At 36.7% G+C, this 23,714-nt stretch overlaps 3 protein-coding genes and 1 pseudogene across 3 annotated transcripts; 2 read left to right on the top strand and 2 right to left on the bottom strand.

Moving 5' to 3' along the window:
* The first annotated feature begins 5,059 nt into the window (after positions 1-5,059).
* LOC149383882 (tryptophan N-monooxygenase CYP79A68 pseudogene) lies at positions 5,060-8,063 on the top strand (annotated as a pseudogene).
* A 929-nt stretch (positions 8,064-8,992) lies between these two features.
* On the bottom strand, positions 8,993-11,368 carry LOC149383883 (uncharacterized). The gene is made up of 4 exons (XM_089628169.1): positions 11,077-11,368; positions 10,115-10,949; positions 9,753-9,919; positions 8,993-9,616 (listed from the first exon to the last, which is right to left on the bottom strand). The coding sequence occupies exons 1-4, from the start codon at positions 11,247-11,249 to the stop codon at positions 9,409-9,411; spliced, it is 1,383 nt and encodes a 460-aa protein (XP_089484295.1). The 5' UTR covers positions 11,250-11,368; the 3' UTR covers positions 8,993-9,408.
* A 4,677-nt stretch (positions 11,369-16,045) lies between these two features.
* On the top strand, positions 16,046-17,859 carry LOC149383884 (Cwf18 pre-mRNA splicing factor). The gene is made up of 5 exons (XM_089628522.1): positions 16,046-16,135; positions 16,258-16,402; positions 16,529-16,673; positions 16,766-16,880; positions 17,607-17,859. The coding sequence occupies exons 2-5, from the start codon at positions 16,269-16,271 to the stop codon at positions 17,666-17,668; spliced, it is 456 nt and encodes a 151-aa protein (XP_089484648.1). The 5' UTR covers positions 16,046-16,135; positions 16,258-16,268; the 3' UTR covers positions 17,669-17,859.
* A 274-nt stretch (positions 17,860-18,133) lies between these two features.
* Positions 18,134-23,355, bottom strand: LOC149383885 (Endosomal targeting BRO1-like domain-containing protein). The gene is made up of 13 exons (XM_089628520.1): positions 23,096-23,355; positions 22,289-22,339; positions 21,561-21,826; positions 21,396-21,470; positions 21,246-21,304; positions 20,979-21,114; positions 20,776-20,872; positions 20,564-20,630; positions 20,143-20,241; positions 19,708-19,797; positions 19,328-19,482; positions 18,685-18,786; positions 18,134-18,568 (listed from the first exon to the last, which is right to left on the bottom strand). The coding sequence occupies exons 3-13, from the start codon at positions 21,805-21,807 to the stop codon at positions 18,418-18,420; spliced, it is 1,278 nt and encodes a 425-aa protein (XP_089484646.1). The 5' UTR covers positions 21,808-21,826; positions 22,289-22,339; positions 23,096-23,355; the 3' UTR covers positions 18,134-18,417.
* Positions 23,356-23,714: the final 359 nt, after the last annotated feature.

Below are 23,714 nucleotides of genomic sequence, written 5' to 3' on the forward strand. Positions count from 1 at the left end.
GTCCAAGCCAAAATATCGTCATTTGGCTCTTTAAAAATTATCAAATTTTGAGCGACAATGAAGACCTCTTCATCCAGCCACACCATCATGAGATCTAGGTTTCATCTCCTAGTATTTGACCAAAGTAAATCAACCACGAGTTGCAGCTTTTGTACCCTTTCGTTGCTTAGCTGAACTCGTTCCCTGTTCTGAAGCGAGCAGCTCTGCGTAATTGTCACTGGTCTTCCACTTTTGATGAGCCAACACAAATTATCCAAAATCACTTGCTGCATAGACAATATATCTTTCCAGCCCCCAGAAATACCCGCCTTTGGTTTACATTGAAAGAAGCACCGCCTTCCGCAATATTTGTTCTTGAGAATCCTCACCCACAAAAGATTAGTATTAGTTGCCACATGCCCACCGAGTTTGTACAGGAATTGATGTCTTCAAACATCCAGAATCCCGACCTTCCTGTCTGTTTTGGTTGACAAATATCATCCCACTTTGTGAGAGCGAGATAGTGTCCATGGGTGTGCACTCTGGTGACAAATATTATCCCACTTTGTGAGAGCGAGATATGTCCATGGGTGTGTACTCTGGTCCACTAAAACTTCATTGTGACATTATCAAGCCCTTGGAAAAAAGTACTTCGAGAGTTGAAATGTATCCATAGCATAAGTGGGGATACTTTGCACCATCGTCTTCACGAGAATGGTACGGCCCACTCTTGTGAACTCTTGTCTTGAGCTTTGCAAAGCTTTTACCTCTATTATGGCTCGAGAATAGTGGGTTCCCAAGATAAGTGATATCATGACCGCACTCTTACATCCCAATCTTAGCCTTTATCTCCTTACTCAAATCCTCTCCACAATTTTTAGAGAAGAGCAGCCTCGACTTATGCACATTGACCTTTTGGCCGAATCAAGCTTGGTATTTCATAATACACCTCTAAACCGCATCAATCTCTTATTCCCGAGCACAGAAAAAGAGAATAGTATCATCTGCGAATATGAGATGTGAGATGCTTGGAACATTCCTCCTGACGCTAATACCACAAAACCTTCCTCTTCCATATTCTCTCATAAGTAACCTACTCAAGACTTCGGTCGCAATAATGAAGATCTAATATATGGGAAAACAACATATATAATATATTTGGGCAAACATAATAAACACAATACCATAAGAGGATTTCGGTGGCATACCTTTCGGCTCAGCCATCCTCCACGCTCTTAGCTTTTGGAATCTCTTTGCTTCTTGGATTCCTCGGCTGCTCCTCGTTCTTGGATCGTCGATTCCTCGGTTGCTCGGGCTGATGGATTACGTAATATTTCCTGATGTAATCTCTGGAAGGATAGAGGCCGAACTTTTCAACTTCGGAGAGAGGAAAAACGTCCACAACACTAGGGGAGGGGCTGCCGAATTCCAAGTGTGGAATTATGCTATAATGAGCAAATTTCCCCTTACCCAGACCCCCTTATTTACAGCTTTCAAGCTTATCCAAATAGAATATGCATTTTCTTGATTTGATTTGATGTTACTCTATTTAATATCATATATTTATTCTATTACTAAAACAAATTAAATATCTCCAAGATACTTAGATAAATAAAATATTCAAGTCAAATCTAATATTTATTTACTTCTCATATTATATTATTAAGGTAACTGAATAATATAGAATATCTGCATGATATTCTAAATAAATAATATAATTACTATATTATTTATTTATCACAACAAGATATATTATTTTATAAATACAGTAGTAGATATCTCCATGATACTCTCATAAAGAATTATTACATTAAATACGCACCAAATCGGACCAAATTTAATAAATAATATTCATTCCTTATTGAGAAAAGCTCAAATCTTATTGAGCTTTGGTCAAATAAATCCAAGACATATGTACCTCATTGTACACGTCTACAACAAGTCCTTTTGGGTCTTGTAGGCTGATTTAAATTGCTCTTTTACAAGCCTTTAAATCTCAATGATATTCCGAAGTTACTTAACAATTAATAACTTATTCGTAAAGTACTTAATTACAAATACGAAAGATATTGCAACAAATTTGCAAAGTGAGTGTGTAATAATTTATCTAACTATTATGAGTATCTATATTCATGTTATTATAGCCACCTTGGGAAATATGGACATAGTAATTGAAGCTCCTACAAATCCCAATAAAAATACGAAATCTCTATGTTCTCTTATTCATTCAATTCGTCAGTCTCGCGTCAATAAGCTTGAACTTTCGGGGAATGACTTGCGTTTATGACTACCCAGTCTTTGCGTTTGCATTCGTTGTCATCGTGACCCAGGTAACCACATTTGAAGCAAATCTTTACACGCTTCTCGTATCTTGCTTGTATCCAGAGTGGTAATAATCCCTCACGATCCATAAATAATCTCGGGCTGATAGTTTTGTAGATATTCACCAACACCTCGAATCTCATATCTCTGCCCTCATAGCCAGTATATCCCAAAAATTTCCCAAACATCTCCACCAAATCCTTGCGATTATCAAGAATCCCGGTGGAAGACCTCGTAACTTTATCTGGCAGAGGAAAAAGAGAAATCTATTTCATCAATTGTTCGTTCACCAGGCCATTTGCTCATTACCAACTGTGAAAGCACTCATAGAGAATTTAGAAAACAAAAGTTAATCAAATTTGCACCCCCCCCCCCCCCCCCGACTACAAATTCTAGCTACACCCTAATCGTAGACAGGCATGCGGATCCCGCACACAGTAAGTTCTAGTATTTGAAAGATGACCTCATGAGTCATGACCCGCAAATCAATTGCCCTTAAATATATCCGTGTAGTCATAAGTTGAAACCGGAAATCAAAACACAAGCAGGTATCAAGAAACATAAAAGTACAAAAAATGCCCATATATATACCTTGATTTCAAGTAATCTTCTAGTAAATTACAATTTCACTAAGATTTTTTTATTCTTTTTAAAGGTCATGCGGCTATCTAGCTTTTTTTAAGTTTGGGCTTGGCAAAATAGCCAACTTTTCAAAATTGAAGCAAAGTAGCCCAAAATATAACAAATCAGAAAAATACTCCTCTACTAAACCAACACTATCGATCTCCATCATGTTTACCTTATAACACAAATCACTTTCATAAAAAAAAAACCCCCTAAAACGCTCTTCCGATTACTCGCGATCATTGTTCGAATGTCGTGTCATCTCCGTCGAAAGTTGTCGTCATCTCCATCGAACATCGTCATCATCGACTCGATCTCGACCTCGGTCACCCTAAATTGCTTCCCATCTCAGTCGTTCAAACGCGTTGTCGGGTTTGTCTCCATCTCCGTCACAATCCCTGTAGATCTTTGTCGCCATCGAACTCCGTCGCCATGGAACTGCTGCGTCGAATGCACCGGAACAGATCGGACATAAGTCTTCGACTCCGATCTTGGTGACGCTTTCATCTCCTGCTACTTCTCGCGGTGGAGCTGATGTGGTGGCAATCTAGAGTCCGGCGTCGGAGATCGAAGTACCGTAGTAGTCGATTTCCGTCAATATCCTATTCTATTTCCATATCCATCATCGTCGATCTCTGTGTCCGATATCATCGTCGATCGTCATCACCACCGTCATCACTGTTTTCACCAATCATTGATCTTCGTCGATCGCCATCTCCGTCGTCATTCCTGTCCATCTCGTGTAAATTAACTTCTTTTTCTTCTTCTTCTTCTTCTTCTTCTTCTTCTTCTTCTTCTTCTTCTTCTTCTTCTTCTTCGGTTTGAGTGTTTTTGTTATAGAATAGTGGATTAAATGTTTTGACATTTCGTTGTCTTTTCGTAGCAGATGACTAGGTCAAAAAATATTTCAAATATTTTATTATCATTTTGTTGCCTGTTTAGATGGGGAATATTAGCTAGGTTTTTTTTCTGTTATAGAAGTGGATTAAATATTTTGAAGACACGATTAAATATTTTGAAATCATGTAACTTGTTTGCGTGTTTTGAAACTGGATTAATAAGATTGAAGGCATGATTAAATATTTTGAAACTATGTTGCCTAGTTTTGACGATGGAATTAGTTTGAAACTATTTGGTATATATAAAGTGTATTAAAAAAAATAGTGGATTAAAATTTTGGACATCTAGATTAATTATATTTGAAATCCTGAGAAAACAGGTTCATCGTATATAAGTATTTTTACACTATAAGTGACTATTATGTAATAACATATGAAACTTTGACGGTTTTACTAAAGAATAAGTTTAAATTGACTACTTCATACAAAAATAAAAAATAAAATAAAAATCTTTTTTTTTAATTAAGAAAAACGTGTTTGATCCGATGTGCATGTTATGTGACTCTGGCAAAATATATTTGTCTAAATATTGGTCATGGTTATTGTGCAGCACATTGTCCATCCTAGTCATTCCTGATTTTTAGGATCTTATTACGTGTTACCCAAACAGTTTGTGAAACTCATTTTTCTTTTAAATGGAATATATATAATTTTGTTCATAATAATATTATAATTTGATACGTACACCTAATTCAGATCTGTAATTTTATTTAAAATTGAAAAACCGCAATTATGACCAAATCATCTTTAGATGTGTAAACGATTATAATTCTAAAAATTTGATATGGCATATGCACCGCTAGTCGTCGTATGAAAATTGTATCTCAAATAATAATATAATTGCCTATGTCGCTGTTGGATATAATATATTATTGCTTGTATACTAACATGTTATACTGATTTGTAACTTTCATTATACAGATTTGTAACTTAATTCATAATAAATAAATAAAACATCAATCCCCAACATGATACGAACACATCTCATACTAATTTGTAACCTCCTTGAAAATAAACAGCAAACTGCAATCATGATTGAACAACATTCAACGTACGTATATATATATATATATATATGTGCATGTGTGTCAGTAGCATATATAGTATACAAACTGAATAATAGTTATCAACCACAACCAATCACACAAGTGATATTCAATATGGCCTCACTACTATTCAAAGCGATACCAAGCCTAGTTTTCGTACTGTTTCTCCTCCATACGATCATCAAGACGATGGTCGCTTGGATGACGAATCAGAAAACGACACGTCGTCCTCCTCTTCCTCCGGGGCCGTCTCCGTGGCCGATCCTCGGGTGCTTGCCGGAGATGTGGCGGAACAAGCCGGTGGGAAAGTGGGTCCTCCGTCTCATGGACGACCTCGACACCGACATCACTTGCATCCGCCTCGGAAACAGCTCCCACGTGATCGCCGTGAGGTCGCCGGAGTTGGCGAGTGAGTTCCTGAAGAAGCACGATCTTGTGTTCGCTTCACGGCCGGTAACAATGGCGACTCGGATCGTGAGCCGCGGATACGTCAGCGCAGGGCTCAGCCCGTGGGGGGACCAATGGAAGAAGATGAGGAGAATCGTGGTTTCCGATGTCTTCAACCACTCGAACATTCGATGGTTGCTTCACCACAGAAATCTTGAAGCTGACCATATCATTCGCTTCATTTATTCCCACTGCTCTAACACTTCCAAAGGTATGGACCATTCTTTATATCAACAAAAATTATATGTGCTAAGTAGTATACTCATTTAATCTAGTTCTGTTCAACGCCTTAAACCTTGAATAATCTGTATTTTGAAAATATATATATATACACTCAAAAGAGCTAAGCTGATAATTAAATGTGAATGATAGAACTTTCTAGGTATTGATATGATCTTGGAATAAGCTTGCAATTTGAGTGATGTATAACTCCTGGTATGCGTGGTCCATTATTGCTTATATATATAATGATCATCAATGTATTAGCTAGGAAGTCTCACATGGGATGTGAATGTATCTTTTGGGTTTCTTATAAAAGTTACGGGTCACTTTTTTTTTTACTGTCTTGGTTTTAAAATGCAACCCCACCATACTTTAATATGGTATCAGAAGAGACAAAACCATTCTTGATGTTAGGCTAACCATTTCTACAAACTTCACACTTAGTTGTTCAATCCTGGGCATGAGGGGGTGAATTAGGAAGTCCCACATACATTGATCGGAGATGTATCGGTTGTTGTGCTCATTATAAAGATCATGGGAATTACTTCTTTTATTCTCAGTTAGTTTTAAGCTGGAACCCAATAGGGTTTCTGACTATTGCACGTTATGATTTAACGTAATAATTTATGTCACTACTGCATATAGGTGAATTAGTTAATGTCAGAACTGTCGCGCAACAATATTCATGCGGTGTTATAAGAAGAATGATGTTCAACAAAAGGCATTTTGGAAAAGGTGGAGAAAATGGAAGTCCCGGATTCGAAGAAGAAGAACATGTCGTGGCACTGTTTACAATTCTGAAGTATGTTTTTACTTTCAGCTTGTCAGACTACTATCCCTGGTTAGAATGCTTAGATTTGGATGGTCATAAGAAAGCGGTTGTTAATGCAATGAGAGTCATCGCAAAATACCATGACCCAATCGTGAACGATAGGATTCGACGTGGCAGAGGTTGTGGAACCAATATGGATCCTCAAGATGTTCTCGACATTTTCGTTTCTCTCACAGATTCAAAGGGTAATCCGATGTTATCTGATGAAGAGATCCGAGCACAAGTTATGGTAATAATTAGTTAGTTTATCTCCCATTTACTACTGCATGGGCATAATTTTAACATATATATATTATAGAATATAGTAAATGCATCTCGGTATTTAATTTTGACACCAATTATCTTTGATTTTAAGAAAATTAGGAAAATAACCAACTTAAACGTTTGACATTGCTAAATAACCAACGTTTGGTAAATCTTAAGTAAATAGCCGTAAATAATGACGTAACCTAATATATGGAGGTGACTATTTATCTAAAATTTACGTCTGTAAATACATGAAAATGACTGTTTACCTAAGATTTACTAAACGTCGACTATTTAGCAATGCCAAACGTTTAAATTGACTATTTTCCTAATGGACCCTTGGTTTCATCGCTAAGTCGCGCTTAAGCTTTTAAACAATTTTTTGTTTCTCAACCTTTCTAGATTTTTATTTTATTTTATTTTGTATAGAAACTTTAAGCCTTTTATTAAATAAATAAATAAAATTTGTTATGGTTTACATCTATTAATTAATTATACATTTCAAACACTTGATAATATATTAGTTAATTCTTTAATAAATAAAAGGGTAATGTAGCTAACTAGTCACGTACAAACTTAAATTTTGATAAATAGCCAACATTTTGTTAATGTTGCGAAGTAGTCATTTACATAAATTAACTAGTTACAAATTATATCAGAAAGTAATAGAAATTTAAGTTTTCCACGTCAGATTCAGTGACTATATTTGAAACGCTGACTAAATACCAATGTTAAAGTTTCAAGTGGGTTAGTCTGTTACATTTTTCATGGACATTATACTAAATAAAATTCCAGGAACCATTTTTGACGCTAGACACCGCCTACACTGTTACGGAGTGGACACTGTCAGAGATGCTAAACAAGCCCGAGATCATGGAAAAGGCGTTGGAAGAACTCGATAGAGTGATCGGAAAAGATAGACTCGTCCAAGAGTCTGACATCTCCCACCTTCCCTATGTTACGGCATGCGCAAGAGAAGCTTTACGCCTCCATCCGGTGGCACCCTTCAACCTTCCGCACACTTCCACAGCTGATTGCATCATCGCTGGATACTTCATACCGAAGGGCAGCAGCGTGATTCTCCACCGCACCGGCCTCGGCCACAACCCTAAAGTTTGGGAGGAACCGCTGCGGTTCGACCCTGGCCGCCACATGGCCGAGGGAGGTGGTTGCCGGGTTGACCTCGCAGAGGACCAGCTACGGTTTGTGACGTTCTCGACGGGGAGGAGGGGATGCACTCACGCCGGCCTCGGCTCTAACATTGTCATGATGCTCCTCGCAAGGATTCTCCAAGGGTTTTCGTGGGAGATTCCGGGTGGTCTGGATAAGATTGATTTGAGTGAAGATGGTTCATCGCATTTCAAGGCTCAGCCCTTGATTGCCCTAGCAAAACCGCGCTTGAATTCCTCGGTGTACCAATCACTGTTGCTAGAGTCTAGACATTGATCTAAATAAACTTGTTGTTCATGCTTCTCTAGTTTCTCGATTGTATTTTGTGTGTAGTGTCCGGTATTCATGCTATATGTTGCGCACACAAGATGATTACAATAATTATCTTTCGATTGCAATCGATATAATTATTTGAAATTTATTATTTTTTTTATTAGAAGCATTTATTTCACTATGTGGTATACTTAACATTCTAGTCTATTATCTTAACGAAGTTGTTGGTGCAAGTGATTGAGCTGGAAGATCGTACTCCTCGTTCCTTTCCGTTCCGTTCCTTATTTTTGGTTTCCAGTCCTCATGCGTTTTAGTTAGGATCTGTTGATTCTTTCATCATGTTATAAAGATGCAATAATGTTGTTTCTATGCTCTTCTATTCTTCTTTCTTTTATCTCTTTGATCGTAAGTAGTGTACTAAAATAAAACGACCTTTATACGTAGTTATTTGTTTATAAATATAACAGAAAGCTTTGACTAAGCCAAGCAGAAAGAACTAAGAACTGAAATAAGAGCTGATACCCAAAGGGCAATACTTCTAATAATTCTCTCCCATAAAACTTTGAAAAAGAACTCTTGATATTCGATGATGCCCTTGTAAATAGCCAAAATTTTGTAAACTTTAAGTAAATAGTCATTGTGGTGATGCGGCATTGTTTGGATGTTTATAGCATTCCATTTACAATTATTAACAAATATTTACGACTGTTAATGTATTTTTTATTTTTATAATAAAATTTCGTGACCATCTACTTAAAATTTACCAAAAATTGGTTATATGGCAAAACATGAGTTTTCATATGACTGTATCTAGGGTGCACTTAGTTTTACTTTCTTTTCTTTTTTGCATCAGAAACTAGTTTTACTTGTCCCACCAAAGTTATGCAATAATGAATCGTGCAAAATGAGATTACAAAACATTTATCATTTTATAATTTTTTTTTATAAGGAGAAACAATAAGATTAAATATTGTGCAGGACCAATCTCGATTGAGATCGGTCAAAGAAAAATAACTGAAATCCAAAACTAATACAGACCACCAAAGGGCAATATAGCGATTAATTATCTCCCACATCTCCTCGAAAGGAAGAATCTGATCATCGAAAATACACTTGTTTTGTTGACCACAAATCATTTATCATTCTATAACTTAGACGGCGAAGCAAAGTCACAAACTATTAAAAAAAATGGATTTTTGTCTTCCCATCCTAAATGTATAGGTATGGTCACTAGAAACTTTCTATACAGTACATACAGATTAACCAGTTTGCATGCAAGAGGGTGATCTTACCTCTGAGCAAATGGTCAGCGATGTGTAGTGTCATCGACATTGAAAGACCCGAGTGATTATTCACCGATTAATGCTCGGGGTCTATGTCCAATGGTCAACAAGGACATCCCGGTCTGAGAAATGGCTCGCACAAACCCCATATTCGCCGTTAATGTCGGAGCGTGCCAATGATCTCCGGTACCAAAAACAATCTTGTTCTTTAGAGCGAGCTTCCTAGTTGTGGGGAGGCTCATCATACGCTCTGAGGGACTGTCATCAACCACCCTGTTTTTTATTTTATTATATTTTACCGGAATGATTCGAGAAAATTGAAATGAGCCAAGAATATATACCAAATCTTCTAATTAATTTACACAAAGAGAAAGAGCATACTGAATAAATAAGTTCTTGGGGAACTCACTTGAGGCATTTTAGTAAATGTTCGGCTCTTGACTTCTCATTAGGCCCTCCACACATCGATACTAGGCCCCGGAACTCGGAGCAAACACTTTGACATACAATGCCTCGTTTCCCAATCAAAAAGCCGGTCAGTTCAGCGTGGATTGAATTCTCGATTTCAGACATTGCCTGGTAATTAATTAATTGACAAAGAAGTCTTAGCATGTGCTGAATCTGGATAGAGCAAATTGTAAATAAATAAACAAAAAAACTCATCTAGCAAAGCAATTTTAAGTTGCAATAAAATGATTCAAAACCATCACTAAATCCCACTTCTCGGCATTAAAAAAAATGAAGCTCGAAACTTTGAGTCAAGAAACTTACTTGTCCAATCACAAACTCGTAGTTACCCTTAAATCGCTGCCTCAATTCAGCTTCTGGTGCAGACAACAATTTCTCAGCTCCACCATTGCTAATCCCAGAGACCAAAGCAATCAAAGCCGTGGTACCGAAATTTATAAAACCAGCATCCCTAATCGGATTTTCCTCGCTGTTATTCTTCGCCTTCTCGGCTTCCAACGAGCCAAACGACATTTTTGAAATAAGAGAAGAAAGTGAACTATCCGTTTTTCTCCTCAGCATATCATTTTCATCGGATATCAATTCTTTACCACAACACTCCTGATTTGGCTCAGGATTTTCGATGATGTCGGTAACTTTTATTTCAAGTACCGAAGCATCTCGATAAGTCCTTGCCAGCACATTGATCCAATCACCTTCTTCTAGATCCTCATCGAAGTCGATATCAAAAGCCGAAAACTCCAAACCCAATTCCTCTGCCCCAAATTCATCTCTTATATTCTCATGTATTGCACTGTGAAGTCCCTTCGAGAAGAAAAGAATGATCGATCGAGGCTTCAGCGCAATGGAAGACTGTGCAGCCTCGAGGGTTCGCTCGAGTCGGGATTTTAAGTTGTTTTTTTGGGATTCATCCCAGGAAATGCACTTAGGGTTTCTATCAGAGACAATGATCCAAACAGGGTTTCTGTTGAGAGTGCAAACTATATCTACATGAACACTTCTATTAGGGCCAAATTTGCTTGTCGTAATACTCAAAGATGTGGATGAAAAAGGAATTGGCTTGCACACACGTGACACTCCATTGATAAAAGGTTGTTGGAGAATATGAAGTACTGCTTCAATGTGCCCAATATTCACACTGAAATTTTTGAAAAATCATACATTGATTATGAAGATAATATCGTCTGATAAAAACCTAGCGACTTTACGACCGATGATATGAACCAAATATAATCTGAGAAATTGAAAGGGGTAAAAGAGAATACCTGAGAGGTGTGAGAGGAGAAGAGGAACGAGAGAGGAAGGCGAGCTCAGAAGCAGCCAATTTGAAGAGAGTGAGTTGAGAAGAAGGAGTGATTTTGTTGGCGCAATTGCGAAAGGTCTCTATTCTTTTAATGACGACTCTGCATCTCTTCTTCGCTGATCCCAGTTCTTCCATGGTCGCTAAACTTTCTCTCTCTCTCTCTCTGTCGGATTTTTTGTATCAAAATCTTCTCTCGGACTCTATTTGCAGGTTTAGAGTTTAGACCTGTCATAAATTCATTTTCTTTTTATTTATTTATTTTTTTTATTTTTTATCAGTTTCATTAAAGAAACGAAAAATACTAAAGTACGCAGGAGAAGAAGGTTTGAATAAATAATAAATAAAGGGTTAATGGTGGCATAAATACCTAATGTTTGGACGAAACTATACTTATGTACTTAATCTTTTTTTTCGACGGCAATAATACCGAACGTTACATTTTGTGTTTCCGTCACTACCTCCACCGTTAACTTATAACGGATGTCCACGTGGCATCATCATATTTAGTTTAAGATCGAAAAAAAAAGAAAAAAAAAAAGCTTGAAGAAAGAGAGGCTGTTAAACACAGAGGGTCTCATCGACAGGGACGAGCTCGTCGCTCTGGAAGCCGAGCACACGGAATCAAGGAACCTCCACAACTCATTGCTCTCCGACCACTTTCGTCAACACGAAGACTATCTCGACGCCCATGGGAAGAGCTTGAAAGAGTCCCTGGGGTTTCTCCGAGCTCTCGTCACCCGAGGCATGTTCCGTGGCGGTGAGGCGGTTCATGCGGGTCTGGAGAGAAGAGTCCGAGAGAGGCCGTGAGAGAGGTTGGAGGAGCCTCAACGAGTGGCTGCTCCGGCGGCCCGGCTGAGAGATTCCGGTCAGGCTCGCGGAGATCAGCCTCGGGACGCGTGTCTCTTGTTGCGTCGCGGCTTACTTTGCCCTAATCGCGGAGTCGTCGAGTGATAGAGAAGAGCTCCGGCGGAAGATTCGCATCATCGTGGCGGCGATCGGGTTCCTGAAAGTGGAAGAAGATCGCTCGGTGGTCATCGACATGTTCTTGCTCGCGGCGAGTTACGCAGAGACCACGACACGGATCGGAGAAGCCCATTCACCGATCTTAAACTAAATATGATGATGCCACGTGGACATCCGTTATAAGTTAACGGTGGAGGTAGTGACGGAAACACAAAACGTAACGTTCGGTATTATTGCCGTCGAAAAAAAAGATTAGGTACATAAGTATAGTTTCGTTCAAACATTAGGTATTTATGCCACCATTAACTCATAAATAAATAAAAGTTCACTTCCTTCTCTTCATTCATCATCATCTTCTGCATGAAAAACGAAGAGATTAAAAGGATATCCGAGTAGAGACTAAAAACAAGATGGGAATTGAATCTGATAGGAAGAGAGGTTGAAAGAATTTTAAGCCGATGAGAACGTGAGTGATGAGTTTCTCATTTCCAATTCTCATTTTTTTTTTTACAACGAAGTTAATTTGTAGCTTAATGTTTTCTATAGTTTGTAAACGTATCTTGGTTTTGTTGGTTGTCTTTTTAGCACAATGATCCTTTTGAAATGCAACTCTATGACTATGATTGTGGTGCTCAACTCTCATGTCACCAGTCCTATTTGAATGGGAAAAAAAAAATTAAGCTCAACCGTTTCACTTGTGATATTTCAAGTATTACAGAAAACGATTCAAGGGTGATTGTTGAATTCTTATGGGTTGTTTATATGGATTAATTTGTTAGAAACAATACGGAATCCGGAGATAGATCACAAGAAATGACCTTGACTCCGCAAAAAGAGCCGAACGTCACATCACAAGATAAAGATGGAGAAAAATATGATATTCATGACGATGTAAATTCGATAACTTTTTTTTAATCAAATTTTTTTGTACTATTTAATTTATTTATTTTTAAATAAAAAACATTAGGTATATTCATGTCAGGTTCTTTATGCTCCTCGACGCAGTTGGAAACTGATTCCGAAGCGGATGAACTTCACGTGTAAATTATCGACTAAATATGGTATTGGATGAGATCTTTGATCAACTTTTAGAATTAGTTCAACCGGTAAAACTAGTAATTAACTTGACTAGTCGACCAAATAATGTTTGGTCAACTGAAATAACCAAGATCTAGTAGAGCTAGTAGGCTGAACAGTGTTGAATAAATTATATGGACAGGCAACCAAAACAACTAGTAATTAGTTGAACTAGTCGATCGAATTTTGTTTGATCAACTGAAACAATCAAGTTATAATTAATTTTTAGCAACTAGTTTACATACAAATCAGTTGGCTAATAATATTAATTAGATCATAACATATTAATTAGGTCTCCATTAGAGAGGAGAAAATGGAAAATGAAAAAGAGTGTTAGTGGTGAATGGTCTCCATTAGAGAAAAATGAAATGTCAATGAAAAAAGAGTTTATGATTTCTTAGGATTAAATTCGTTTTTTAAACCGGCTAGGTATCTAATCCAAATTGACAATCTCCTTTAAAATTTTAGCCAAACTATCATTTAAATTAGGTAACTAGCTCAATCCACTACCAAACAATATTATATTCCTATCTTACCCACATCACATATACACCAAATTTTTTGCCTCCGACTTCGAATCCTTCAATCCTCCAATATTGCCTCCGAACTCTCCGTCGATTTCGAATCCTTCAATCATCCGATATTGCCTCCGACCTCTTTTTCCGTCACCAATTTTCTGATTTCGCCACTTCCGAAGCCAAGACTAGAGCGTCAATAAGAGCGTGAGGTGTGTGAGCGATTTTAGTTACTTGAAGGTCATTAAGTAAATTAATTAACCATACGTGTTAATTTTATTTACTATTTTAGATTGTTGGATTGTGGCTTTGTATTCAAATCATTAATAAAAAAAAATCTCTCTTATTGCTTCATTTAATCAGTTTTTCAAGTTGTTCCGTCAATTTGGTTTGGTGATTCCTCATCGTTGTGACTTAGATTGTTTTTAGATTTCAACGATTTTAAAAGTTAATTTAATTAATTGTCTGAGTAAACGTAATTAACTATAACCATATAGATGTCTTGTCGTCGTTTCATTAGTTTGCATGTTCTTTTTTTTTTAGTAGATTTTATTTTACTCTATCATGGTTTCGCTTTTGGTTCTCAAAGTTCATCTTAAGATTTTGAATAAGCTAATTAATTACTATAACAGTTAATTTAATTTATCATATAAACATAGCATGTTCTTGTTGTGTGTGTGTGTGTGTGTGTGTGTGTGTTAAATATGAATTTTCTTTGTGCACAGGTCAAGAATGATAATTCAGAGACTGAGATGAAAAACATGAACGAAAACAACAAGGACGATGAAGAAGGCGAATCTAGAGTAGAGCCTCGCGACGGGTTGGAATTCGGCACAGTTGACGACGCGCCTGATTTTTATTTCTCGTAGGCTGACCGGACCGAGTTCAAGATTCGGATCGGCCAGTTGTACTGCTCGATGACCGACATGACGATCTTATCCCGGAGATTCGTTTGCTCGAAAGAGGGTTTCAAATGAACTCGTGGACGGGTTGTCTGGCTCTGATAATAAGTTAATTAAATTACTAGAATAGTTAATTAAATTTACCATTAACATAACGGATTTTTGTTATTTTTTATGATCTCATTTGTCATGTTTAGTAGATTTTAATGGCTTTGCTAGGTTTTATTTATTTTTATTTTTTCAACTAAGATGTTGTATTATTAATTTTAAGATATTTTTTTAATAAATTAAAATTTATAGATGTGCTAATTTCCTTTTCTGCTTCATGTATAAGTATTGTGCTCTATAACAAAAATACTCAAAACGAAGAAGAAAAGAAGAAGAAGTTAAATTGCACGAGATGAACAGGAGTGACGACGGAGATCGATGACGACTGTGATGGCGATCGACAGAGATCGACGATTGGGGCGATCAATGACGATGGCGACGAGATCGACGGAGATAGACAGAGATGTCGACGAGATCGACGATCGACGACAATGACGACGAAATCAACAAAGATAGATGGAGATGGCGACGATATCGACGAAGATGGCGATGAGATAGATGGGAATGGTGACAAAAATGGCGATGGCGAGTTCGAACGACGGACCGAGCAGCTTTGATGACGATGTCATGGCTCGGCTCTAAATCCTGAAGTGTCATTATCGAGAATTCGAATCCTTGCACGCCCTCTCCGAATGTGCAAAAGCCGTTGTCGAGCATTGTAGTGATGGCGAGCCCGAAGCTCGAGACCTCGCTATAAGCTTCGAACGATTCGGAAGCGAGCAAAGACCTCTGATGAGCTAGGGTTTGAGCATTGTGTATCATAGTGTTTGGCGTTTTGAAAAATAATGAAGTCCGTCGTAACATATTAGAGTTAAACAAAAAGGTATCTTTGTGATTTTCAATTTTTTGGTTAGTTTACGTAAATTTTAGAAAATTAGGTTATTTAACTAAGTTCAAACAATTGGCTAGATAGCCACATCACCTTTTTTACAAAATGAGAAATTTCATAACTAAGCTAAAACATGCGTCATTTTTTATATTTCACTCATATTTTTAAAACGTTTCACAAGTAACCATTTTTCTTTTTTTGGGACACAAATATCCTCATGTTTCAAAAATGTAGTCAACAATTATTGAAATCTGATTACCAATTATTGAAAGTTTGTCAACAACTATTGAAATTTGATTAACTGTTATTAAAATCAGGTTAACTGTTATTGAAATCTGATTTACTATTATTATAATCTTGTTAAACGTAATTGAAATCTGGTTAATAATTATTGAAATTTGATTAATAATTATTGAAATATAATCAACAACCGTTGAAATATGATTAACTGTTATTAAAAATGATTATTTATAAAAATAAAAAAAAAAATTCAGCTGCTAATATTAAAAAAAAAGAGTTACGGTTACTTTCAACTATTTTCCTTCAACCTTTTACAAAACTCTGCAGAACTCACTTCTCACCCAACTTCTATAACCATCCATCGTCCCTCGCCGCCACTCTCAACCAGTTTGTTTCTTTTTCACTCTATTTCTATGAAATCAATATCATAAATGTGTTTCAATTACAATTTGTTTCTCTTCTTCTTCTTCTGTTTCCCGCTCTGATGTTTGTTTTGTTCCCAATTCCAGGGTAAAGCAAAATGGGCAGTGGCGATGATGATTCGGTGCTGAAAGCCGCGGAAGAGCGACGAGAGAGGCTCAAAGCTCTCAAATTGGCTCAGCAACTCTCCAACACCCCTGACGATCCCCGCAACGGAGCTACTGAAGAAGAATCGTGAGTCTATTTTTCCCCACTTGGGTGCACTTTCTTTCTAGGTTAAGAAAAACCCTAGATTGGGGAAACTGTATAGAGCAGTGGAAATTAAGTTAGTCTGTTGGTTTTGCTTGAATTTCGTTGCAGGAATGTCAATATGAAGTTCAGAAACTACGTTCCACACGACACTCAGCTTCAGGAGGGAAAGATCGCTCCTCCGGTGCTTCCCAAGTTCGAAGATCCCGTCGCGGCTCTGGTGGCGCAGCCTCCGCCGGAGGAGGAGAAGAAAGAGGTTTGTTCTTCTTCGTGATGATGATTAGTTACCTTTTGTTTGAATGAGATCAATGCAAAGGGTATGATGTTTTTCTTTTTTTCTTTTTTCAGGACCCGTTTGTGAATATAGCTCCGAAGAAGCCGAATTGGGATCTCAGAAGGGATGTTCAGAAGAAGCTCGACAAGCTTGAACGGAAAACCCAGAAGGCGCTGTATATGCTCATGGGTGAGTGTTTAATTGCTTTCTTTCTTATCATTGATGTTAAACAAAATCAGCTTAATTAAGAGCGTATTAAGTCATTTACGTTGGTGTACTTAGATAGATTACATGGGAAGAGATGTTAAGAGGAAATAGGGCTTTGCTTTTAGTTAAGCACAAGAGTTTAAGACTTGGGTCTGTCCATTTTGCTTCTGTATTTTGTGTTGAACTTAATAACCTTGCAGATCGGATATTTGTAGTTTTCAAATATTCATGTATAGGTTTGCTTCTTTGTTTAAAAGATGGCTTGTTTACGAAAATCCTTCTGATGGTGAAATGAAAAACAAATTACAGGGTGATTTAGTCTCCATGGGAAACAATAATACTTCGCCATGACCAATTATTGTAACTTTCTTTTAGAATGGAAGCCCGTTTTTAAAAGGGCGGTCTAGAGATCACTCATGGTGAGCTTTTTTTCTCAAAGACGAAATCTTTATTCAGGGTTATAGTAAAAGAATAAAATTAAATTAAAAACTTATTTGTTCGGGGTTTATACAAGTAGCAATCTGAAATTTGGCTTATGTGACTGAATTCTCATAAATCCCCTGTTCTCTTTCATTGAAACCTTTTGTTCCTTTGTGAAGCTTAGTTCTTTTATGTTGCTCTGAATTTCTGAATCCCACGTCACAAAACCAAAATCTCAGTTGCTCGTTTGCCTTTCTTAATTTAAAACAAAATTTGCCTTCTCTGCAGAGCAACAAGAGAAAGAAAAGGATGAAGAACTGGCCGAGAAAGGACCACAAGAGGAAGATTGATCAACCTCGTTGTACTTGGCACTCATAACAAGAGAATGAGAAACAATGAAAGAATTAAACCAACTATTTTGTTCATATTCTTACCCTTAATATGTCTGCATTTTTACTTGAGAATCTCTCAAGTTTTTTTTTTTTTTTTTCGAGGGAATTCCTAAAGTCATAGTTTAGTTAGTCTGTATCTTTGACTTGTACTATAGCAAACTTTGATTAATGATGGTTTATAAATTTATAATGTCGAGAAGAGAAGTTAAGTCAATGCTGGCGTTGCATTCTTGAAGAAATTTGCATATCACCTTCCATGGCTATTTCAATAAACGATGCGAAAAGAGAAACAGAAAATGTATATACCATCTGGTGCAAATCACACTAAATAAAAATACAAGCCAATTTTGAAAGGATTACAACGCTTTTTATATCCACAGTTGAGGTAATAACTTTTCCAATGCTTGCTGACGAAGTTACGAATAAGCTTAAAAATGAGGATACGCAAGGGAATCACCCTTCTTCCAATCAACTGTAGTCAATTTACAATTTACACACAACAGAAACTTTTACAGAGCTCTATAACAGATACATTAAATAATCTCAAAACGTAAAAGAAACATTGGGAGATATGAAAAATGGATTATATTGGGCAAGAAAAAAAAAAGAGAAAATAACATGTAAATCTTGGCCCTCGAGCTGTGGCGAGATTACCCGGTTTTATCTCGACCATCCAGAATTTCGATCCCAATCAAATTTAAGAGGGCTTAATATCTTTTATCGTTCCTTGATTGATCCCCGGGCTGGCCTTTGTTCATGGCGTCCTGATTCCAAGAGGCGTCCACAGAAGGAAGTTGATAATCGTCCGGTTTTAAAGCCAATGCAAAGTCCGGCAATGTCGGTGCCGTCTCCATGATCCTACGTTAGACAATTTCATGAGATAAATCACGAGTTTGATTAAAATCATTATTAAGCGGGTTAATTTGTTTTCTGTCAGTCTCGGATAATAAGCATTCCTTCATTGCAAGACTTACTTTTGTTGAGAATAGAGGTCACGATTTATCCTCACTTTACTCGAAGTGTCTTTTGGAATTTTCTCGAAAAGATACTTTGCGGTTCCCCATAGCGGTGGGTTTCTGAATCAGACATGAAAAATGTATTGGTTGGTCTCATTATATGATTCTCATAAACTAGAAAACAGTGGCCTTATTGGCTATATTCTTGTGGGGTTTATATATTAGTCATTGAATTGGCGAAGGGTCAGTTGATGGAATCCTAAAAAGGTTCATCACAGAGCACACAGGATATATATAGCTAATACACCAAGTAAAAACTAACAAGCATGGCTCTAGTCTAGCATTGACTGGTTGTAAGATATTTAATTATAAAATCTTATGAGAACCAAGGATTTTGTTCTAGCTGTACTTGCAAAAACATCAAAATTTTACTTGAAAATCAGGCAGCAGATTAACGGAAACATAATCAACCAGTCAAATAAGCAATGTTGATATAAGTACTCCGAATCAATCATTTAACAATATTAAAAACCAAGGGATAAGAAATCACGGGGACAATCAAAGAATCCCTTATATTGGTCCAGAGCATGGCATTTTAAACTTGGAAGCAAAACACAAGCAGATAGTGACGATTAAAAAGCTCAGATGGAGATGAACATACCTTGACAAAGGAGTTGCTGCGTTGAACGCCTCACATGCCTTTTTGCTTTCTTTGAAATACTCGTCCGCTGCTTGTAAAGCAGCTACAGCCATCCCGTGAGATTTTTCTGTGTTACCTTCGTCAAGGATTAAGCCATGATAATAATAAGCTCCAGCCTGATCGTCAACGGGAAGGAAGAAATCAGAACCATAAATTAGAGCTTTGTTTTGTATCACTTAGTGTTTTTTTTTTTTCATATTACAAACTTCACTTAGTTCCGGTGCATTTGATAAAGAATGAAATTCCTAACACGCAACTTCAAAACAGGTTCTTGAATCATGGAAATGAGCACACTGGAAAGTATGAATTAGAGTATAGCACATGTTGTTTTCATAACATACCTTTGCTTCAACGTATTTCCACTTCACAAAAAGACGGTGTTTTTCTCCCCAGCCATTTGATAGTGGAAGGTTCATAATGTTATCTTGAGCCTGAAAAATAAATGGCATGGCAAGAGCAACTAATGTTTCAGAATTGTTAAATTGCATGAAAAAATAAAAGGGCAACATAATGTTATCAGCCTATGAAAATTGTTAGTGATTAAATATAAGAAAAATAAGTCATATATAAAGAGGGAATGGTAAAAACTTCCTGGATAGTAAAATCATTAACCAAAAGACTCTACTGCGCTCACATTTTTAACTGAAAATAAGTAAAAAGATCTTAGAACGATTCTTGTCACAGCTAATCAGTTCTTCATGCTATTGCATACCAGAAATGATTTTCCACGCTATTCATATACAATCTAATCGCCTTTATGTTGGAAAATATCGTACCTGCTGCCAATACTTGACCATCTCACATGCAAGCCTTCGTTTAACTGCGAGAGTAGCTTTCGTGCTATCAATTGCCATTCCAAGTTGAATATCAACACCCTACAAAAGAAATGAAAAGGTGATCATTTTAGTTTAAAAAAAAATGCAAGTAAAACGTATACTGAATTGTTCATTTGATAGAGCCTCACACACTATCGATCATTTTCATACTCCAGATATTCAAAATTACATAGCTCACCTGATGTTCATATACTAATTTTACAAAAAAAGGTATGACGGGAAAAATTCTTATAAAAGAAATTTGATTCTCCTAAAAAAAAAATTATCGCTTTCCATTTCTATAACTTCATCACAAGCTCAAAGTTGCCTAAAGATATTATAGATGTTCTCTCAGATGAGTCCATTCACAGAACATTCTTACCTGCCCTAATGCTTGTAGGCAAAGCGCTCGAAGAACTCCCTCCACCAAGTCTACAGGCAAAGCTCTCCTACATACATCAGATTCCACCAAGAGATTCAGAAAATCGGTGCAGACACATAACAAAAAAAAGTAATCCTAATACCAACTGGCAGTAATTTTGCATGTTATCCATCTAAAACCAGATCTGAGCTATAAAAAAAAAAAAAAAAAACCTGAGTTCAGGAGGCAAATGTGGAAGTACATGTCGCACAGCACAGTCCAAGTACCCAGCAGCCTTCAAGAAGACATCAACCGAAGCTCGCCTGTTCTCTGATGCAAATGAACAAAGTTGTGAGCAAATCGACATGGAATTAAAACCATTATGAACCTAACACCGCTGTAAAGGATTACTTATGAGCTAGCCAATAGTATTTACCTTCTGATACTTTTGGCTGATAACCGTCCGTGGATGTTCTGGGAAGAAGCAATAGGTTGGCCTGTGATAGTGACAGCATCGCCATCAAGTGCAGAACCGACAACACCTCATACCAAGCATTAGACATCACCGTTTCCTGCAAAAAAAAAAAAAAAAAAAAAAAAAAAATTATTACTCCAAGTTAAGCAAAAAAACTATAGTGTATTACAATAGTAGTATACTATGAAATAATTGACCCATGAAAGAGAGTTTTGTGTATATTCGCACCTCTGCTTCATCCTCCTGATTTATCCATAAAAATTGTACCTTGTGTTGTAGCTGGCTTCCTTGACAGAACAGAAGGACATTGGAGTCAGATTTTTACACAATATAGAACCGTGTATATTACATCAGAATAACATTGGTCGCGTGATTTACCATCTTTCACCAAGCCCAGAAGAACTGGCAAATAATCTTCCAAAGCCTGTTGAAGGTCAGCTAATGTTGAACCACCTGCAGAAATGAATAATATTAAATTCAACTACTTTTAACATCTGAATTCATGTGTTGCCGAGAGAACGCTGGACTCTATCTGCAACTAACCATGCTGCGTTTTTCTCCGTGTTCTTGAAATTGTAGGGCCTTCTTGTCCTGCCATGACCACTATGCGAGTTCGTAAAGCCGATAATCGTTCCACCAAGCTCTTAGAAAGGTGATCGCCGAGCGATTGTGAGAAATCAACAGGTCTCGGTATCCTTAAACCCGGAACATAAACAGACACATCGCCAATATTTCCCGGTCTCCTCCGATTTCCTCCGGTATCCCTCGGTGAAGATAAACCGCATCCCATATTCTGCTACACCAAGAAACTGTTGACCCAAATGACAATTACCCTGTCAGACGCTAATGAATCGAACTTCTGAAATATGTGTATGTATAGACTCGCAACTCTTGCTGCTTCTCTCTCTCTCTCTCTCACATGAAAAGCCGATAATTTCGTAATGAAAAAATGCAAGTAAATAGATTTCCATGAATACGAACAAATAACGATTCGTATGCTAAAGTAAAAGAAAATGAATGTGGCGTTCACAAGGGAGGTTGAAAATAAACAATAATCAATGCACATACATTAAATTAAATGCCAACCAACAAAAGCACAAGTTGTAGGTAATTCACGAGAGCCGTGTACAAATACATATGCCTATATAATATACTAGAACCCTCTATTAGAAATCTCAATATAACAATAGTAACTTTTCTTTGCTCATTTCTCTCCATGACCCATGACTGACTATAGTATATGGATTTTTCCGCAAATTTGGATGACTCACCTTTACTTTGTGAAAGGGTTTGACTCTCCAAAGGTCCTTCTAACAATATTTCTGCACATACGATGTATACAGAGGCGTTACAGAGTTACTGGAAGAAAGGTACAGGGAAAAAAATTATTGCAAAAAGTACAAGTAAATGAACAAAAAGCTGGCAAAATCACGAGCATGGCATGAGTTATATTTCCAAGTGTAGTTTCTTTGTCAATGAAAAACACTTTATTATTTTCATTTTTCCGATAATTATTTCGTGATTCCTTATCAAAGTCACCCAAAAAGAGACTTGAAAAAAGTGTCCCTTAACAGCTTAAAAGTAACTACCTGGCCTCCATTGTACTGTGATATAAAAAGCCTAATACGAGTTTTTTTTTTTTTCTCTCACAAGAAAAGCCTAATAAGAGTTGGAAATGAGTTCGGTTTTTTTTTTTTTTCTTTTTCTTTTTAAATGAGAGTTTGGTAACCCCTAACATAAAGCAACGTCAAAATATCTAAATAATAAAAATATAAACCTTGAGAAACAAAAAGACTCTGAATCGCCGGATTTGAGAATTGCAAGCAAAGACTATGGAACCGTCAAAACAAGCAACAATCCAACAAAATATATTTTATAAAACAATCACCGAATTCTGCTGCAGAATCTATATTATCGAAATCATTCGAATTCAAATACAAGCTTCATAATAATAAGAAAAAACAATGTGAGAATTACTTGCAAAGCTTTCTCACCGACCAAACAGCAAAACTTCCAAAAATAAATAAATAAATAAACGTTTCAAAAATGAATACGAGAATTTAAACCCATTTGCTCACCATCAACAAACGGACTTCCAATTTAGCGTAGCTAAGTCAATCGATCGCTGACTCGAAATCCAATCGATAATTCCCAAGAAGATAGAAGTACAATTTCCGAAGAGAATTTTCCGAAAAATAAAGACCAAAACTTGTTATTCTCTGTTTCAGTGAATCGTTTTGAGAGAGAGAGGAGATAGATAGAGAGAGAGATGAGAGAGAGAGTCAATTCTTTTTCTTCTTTGTTCGTCTTTGGTATAAATAGACAATATTAAAATGAAGATATTAAAAAATAAAACATAAAAATAGAGGAATTCAAATTAGAGAGTTTTATGTATATGTAACTGTGAATTTTGTAATATACACAACTGGACTAGCAGGGGCAATAAAGCAATCATTCTTTCGGAGAAGAATATAGAGGTTAATGTCACTCTCAAATTGGTTTGTAAATTATCGACTCAATACACACTATTTATATACAACCTTTTTCTTGTTTTTTTTTTTTTTTTTTTTAGTGGGGATTGAACCCACTCTACATAGGAGGTGTGGTGTGGAATTAACATTAGGCTATCCTAAGTACCACAACCTTTAAAAAAGTGTAATTTTATTATAATGTATTCTACTGAGTACTAACCAACTT

This window comes from Urtica dioica, chromosome 10, assembly GCF_054948205.1.
Source record: "Urtica dioica subsp. dioica isolate 48M chromosome 10, U.dioica_male_clone48M_v1_H2, whole genome shotgun sequence".
Taxonomy (NCBI): Eukaryota; Viridiplantae; Streptophyta; class Magnoliopsida; order Rosales; family Urticaceae; genus Urtica; species Urtica dioica.

Bases quoted from the DNA above. Each gene is read 5' to 3' on its own strand.
- LOC149383883 (XM_089628169.1), bottom strand. From the start codon at position 11,249: ATGGAAGAACTGGGATCAGCGAAGAAGAGATGCAGAGTCGTCATTAAA. The intron at 10,950-11,076 runs GTATTCTCTTTT...CAAAAATTTCAG, and splicing joins TCTCCTCTCACACCTCTCAG to TGTGAATATTGGGCACATTG. The intron at 9,920-10,114 runs GTAAGTTTCTTG...ATTAATTACCAG, and splicing joins ACGAGTTTGTGATTGGACAA to GCAATGTCTGAAATCGAGAA.
- LOC149383884 (XM_089628522.1), top strand. From the start codon at position 16,269: ATGGGCAGTGGCGATGATGATTCGGTGCTGAAAGCCGCGGAAGAGCGA. The intron at 16,403-16,528 runs GTGAGTCTATTT...ATTTCGTTGCAG, and splicing joins GGAGCTACTGAAGAAGAATC to GAATGTCAATATGAAGTTCA. The intron at 16,881-17,606 runs GTGAGTGTTTAA...CCTTCTCTGCAG, and splicing joins GGCGCTGTATATGCTCATGG to AGCAACAAGAGAAAGAAAAG.
- LOC149383885 (XM_089628520.1), bottom strand. From the start codon at position 21,807: ATGGGATGCGGTTTATCTTCACCGAGGGATACCGGAGGAAATCGGAGG. The intron at 20,873-20,978 runs GTAAATACTATT...CATTTGCATCAG, and splicing joins TCAGCCAAAAGTATCAGAAG to AGAACAGGCGAGCTTCGGTT. The intron at 20,631-20,775 runs GTTTTTTTTTTT...TGATGTATGTAG, and splicing joins CATTTGCCTCCTGAACTCAG to GAGAGCTTTGCCTGTAGACT.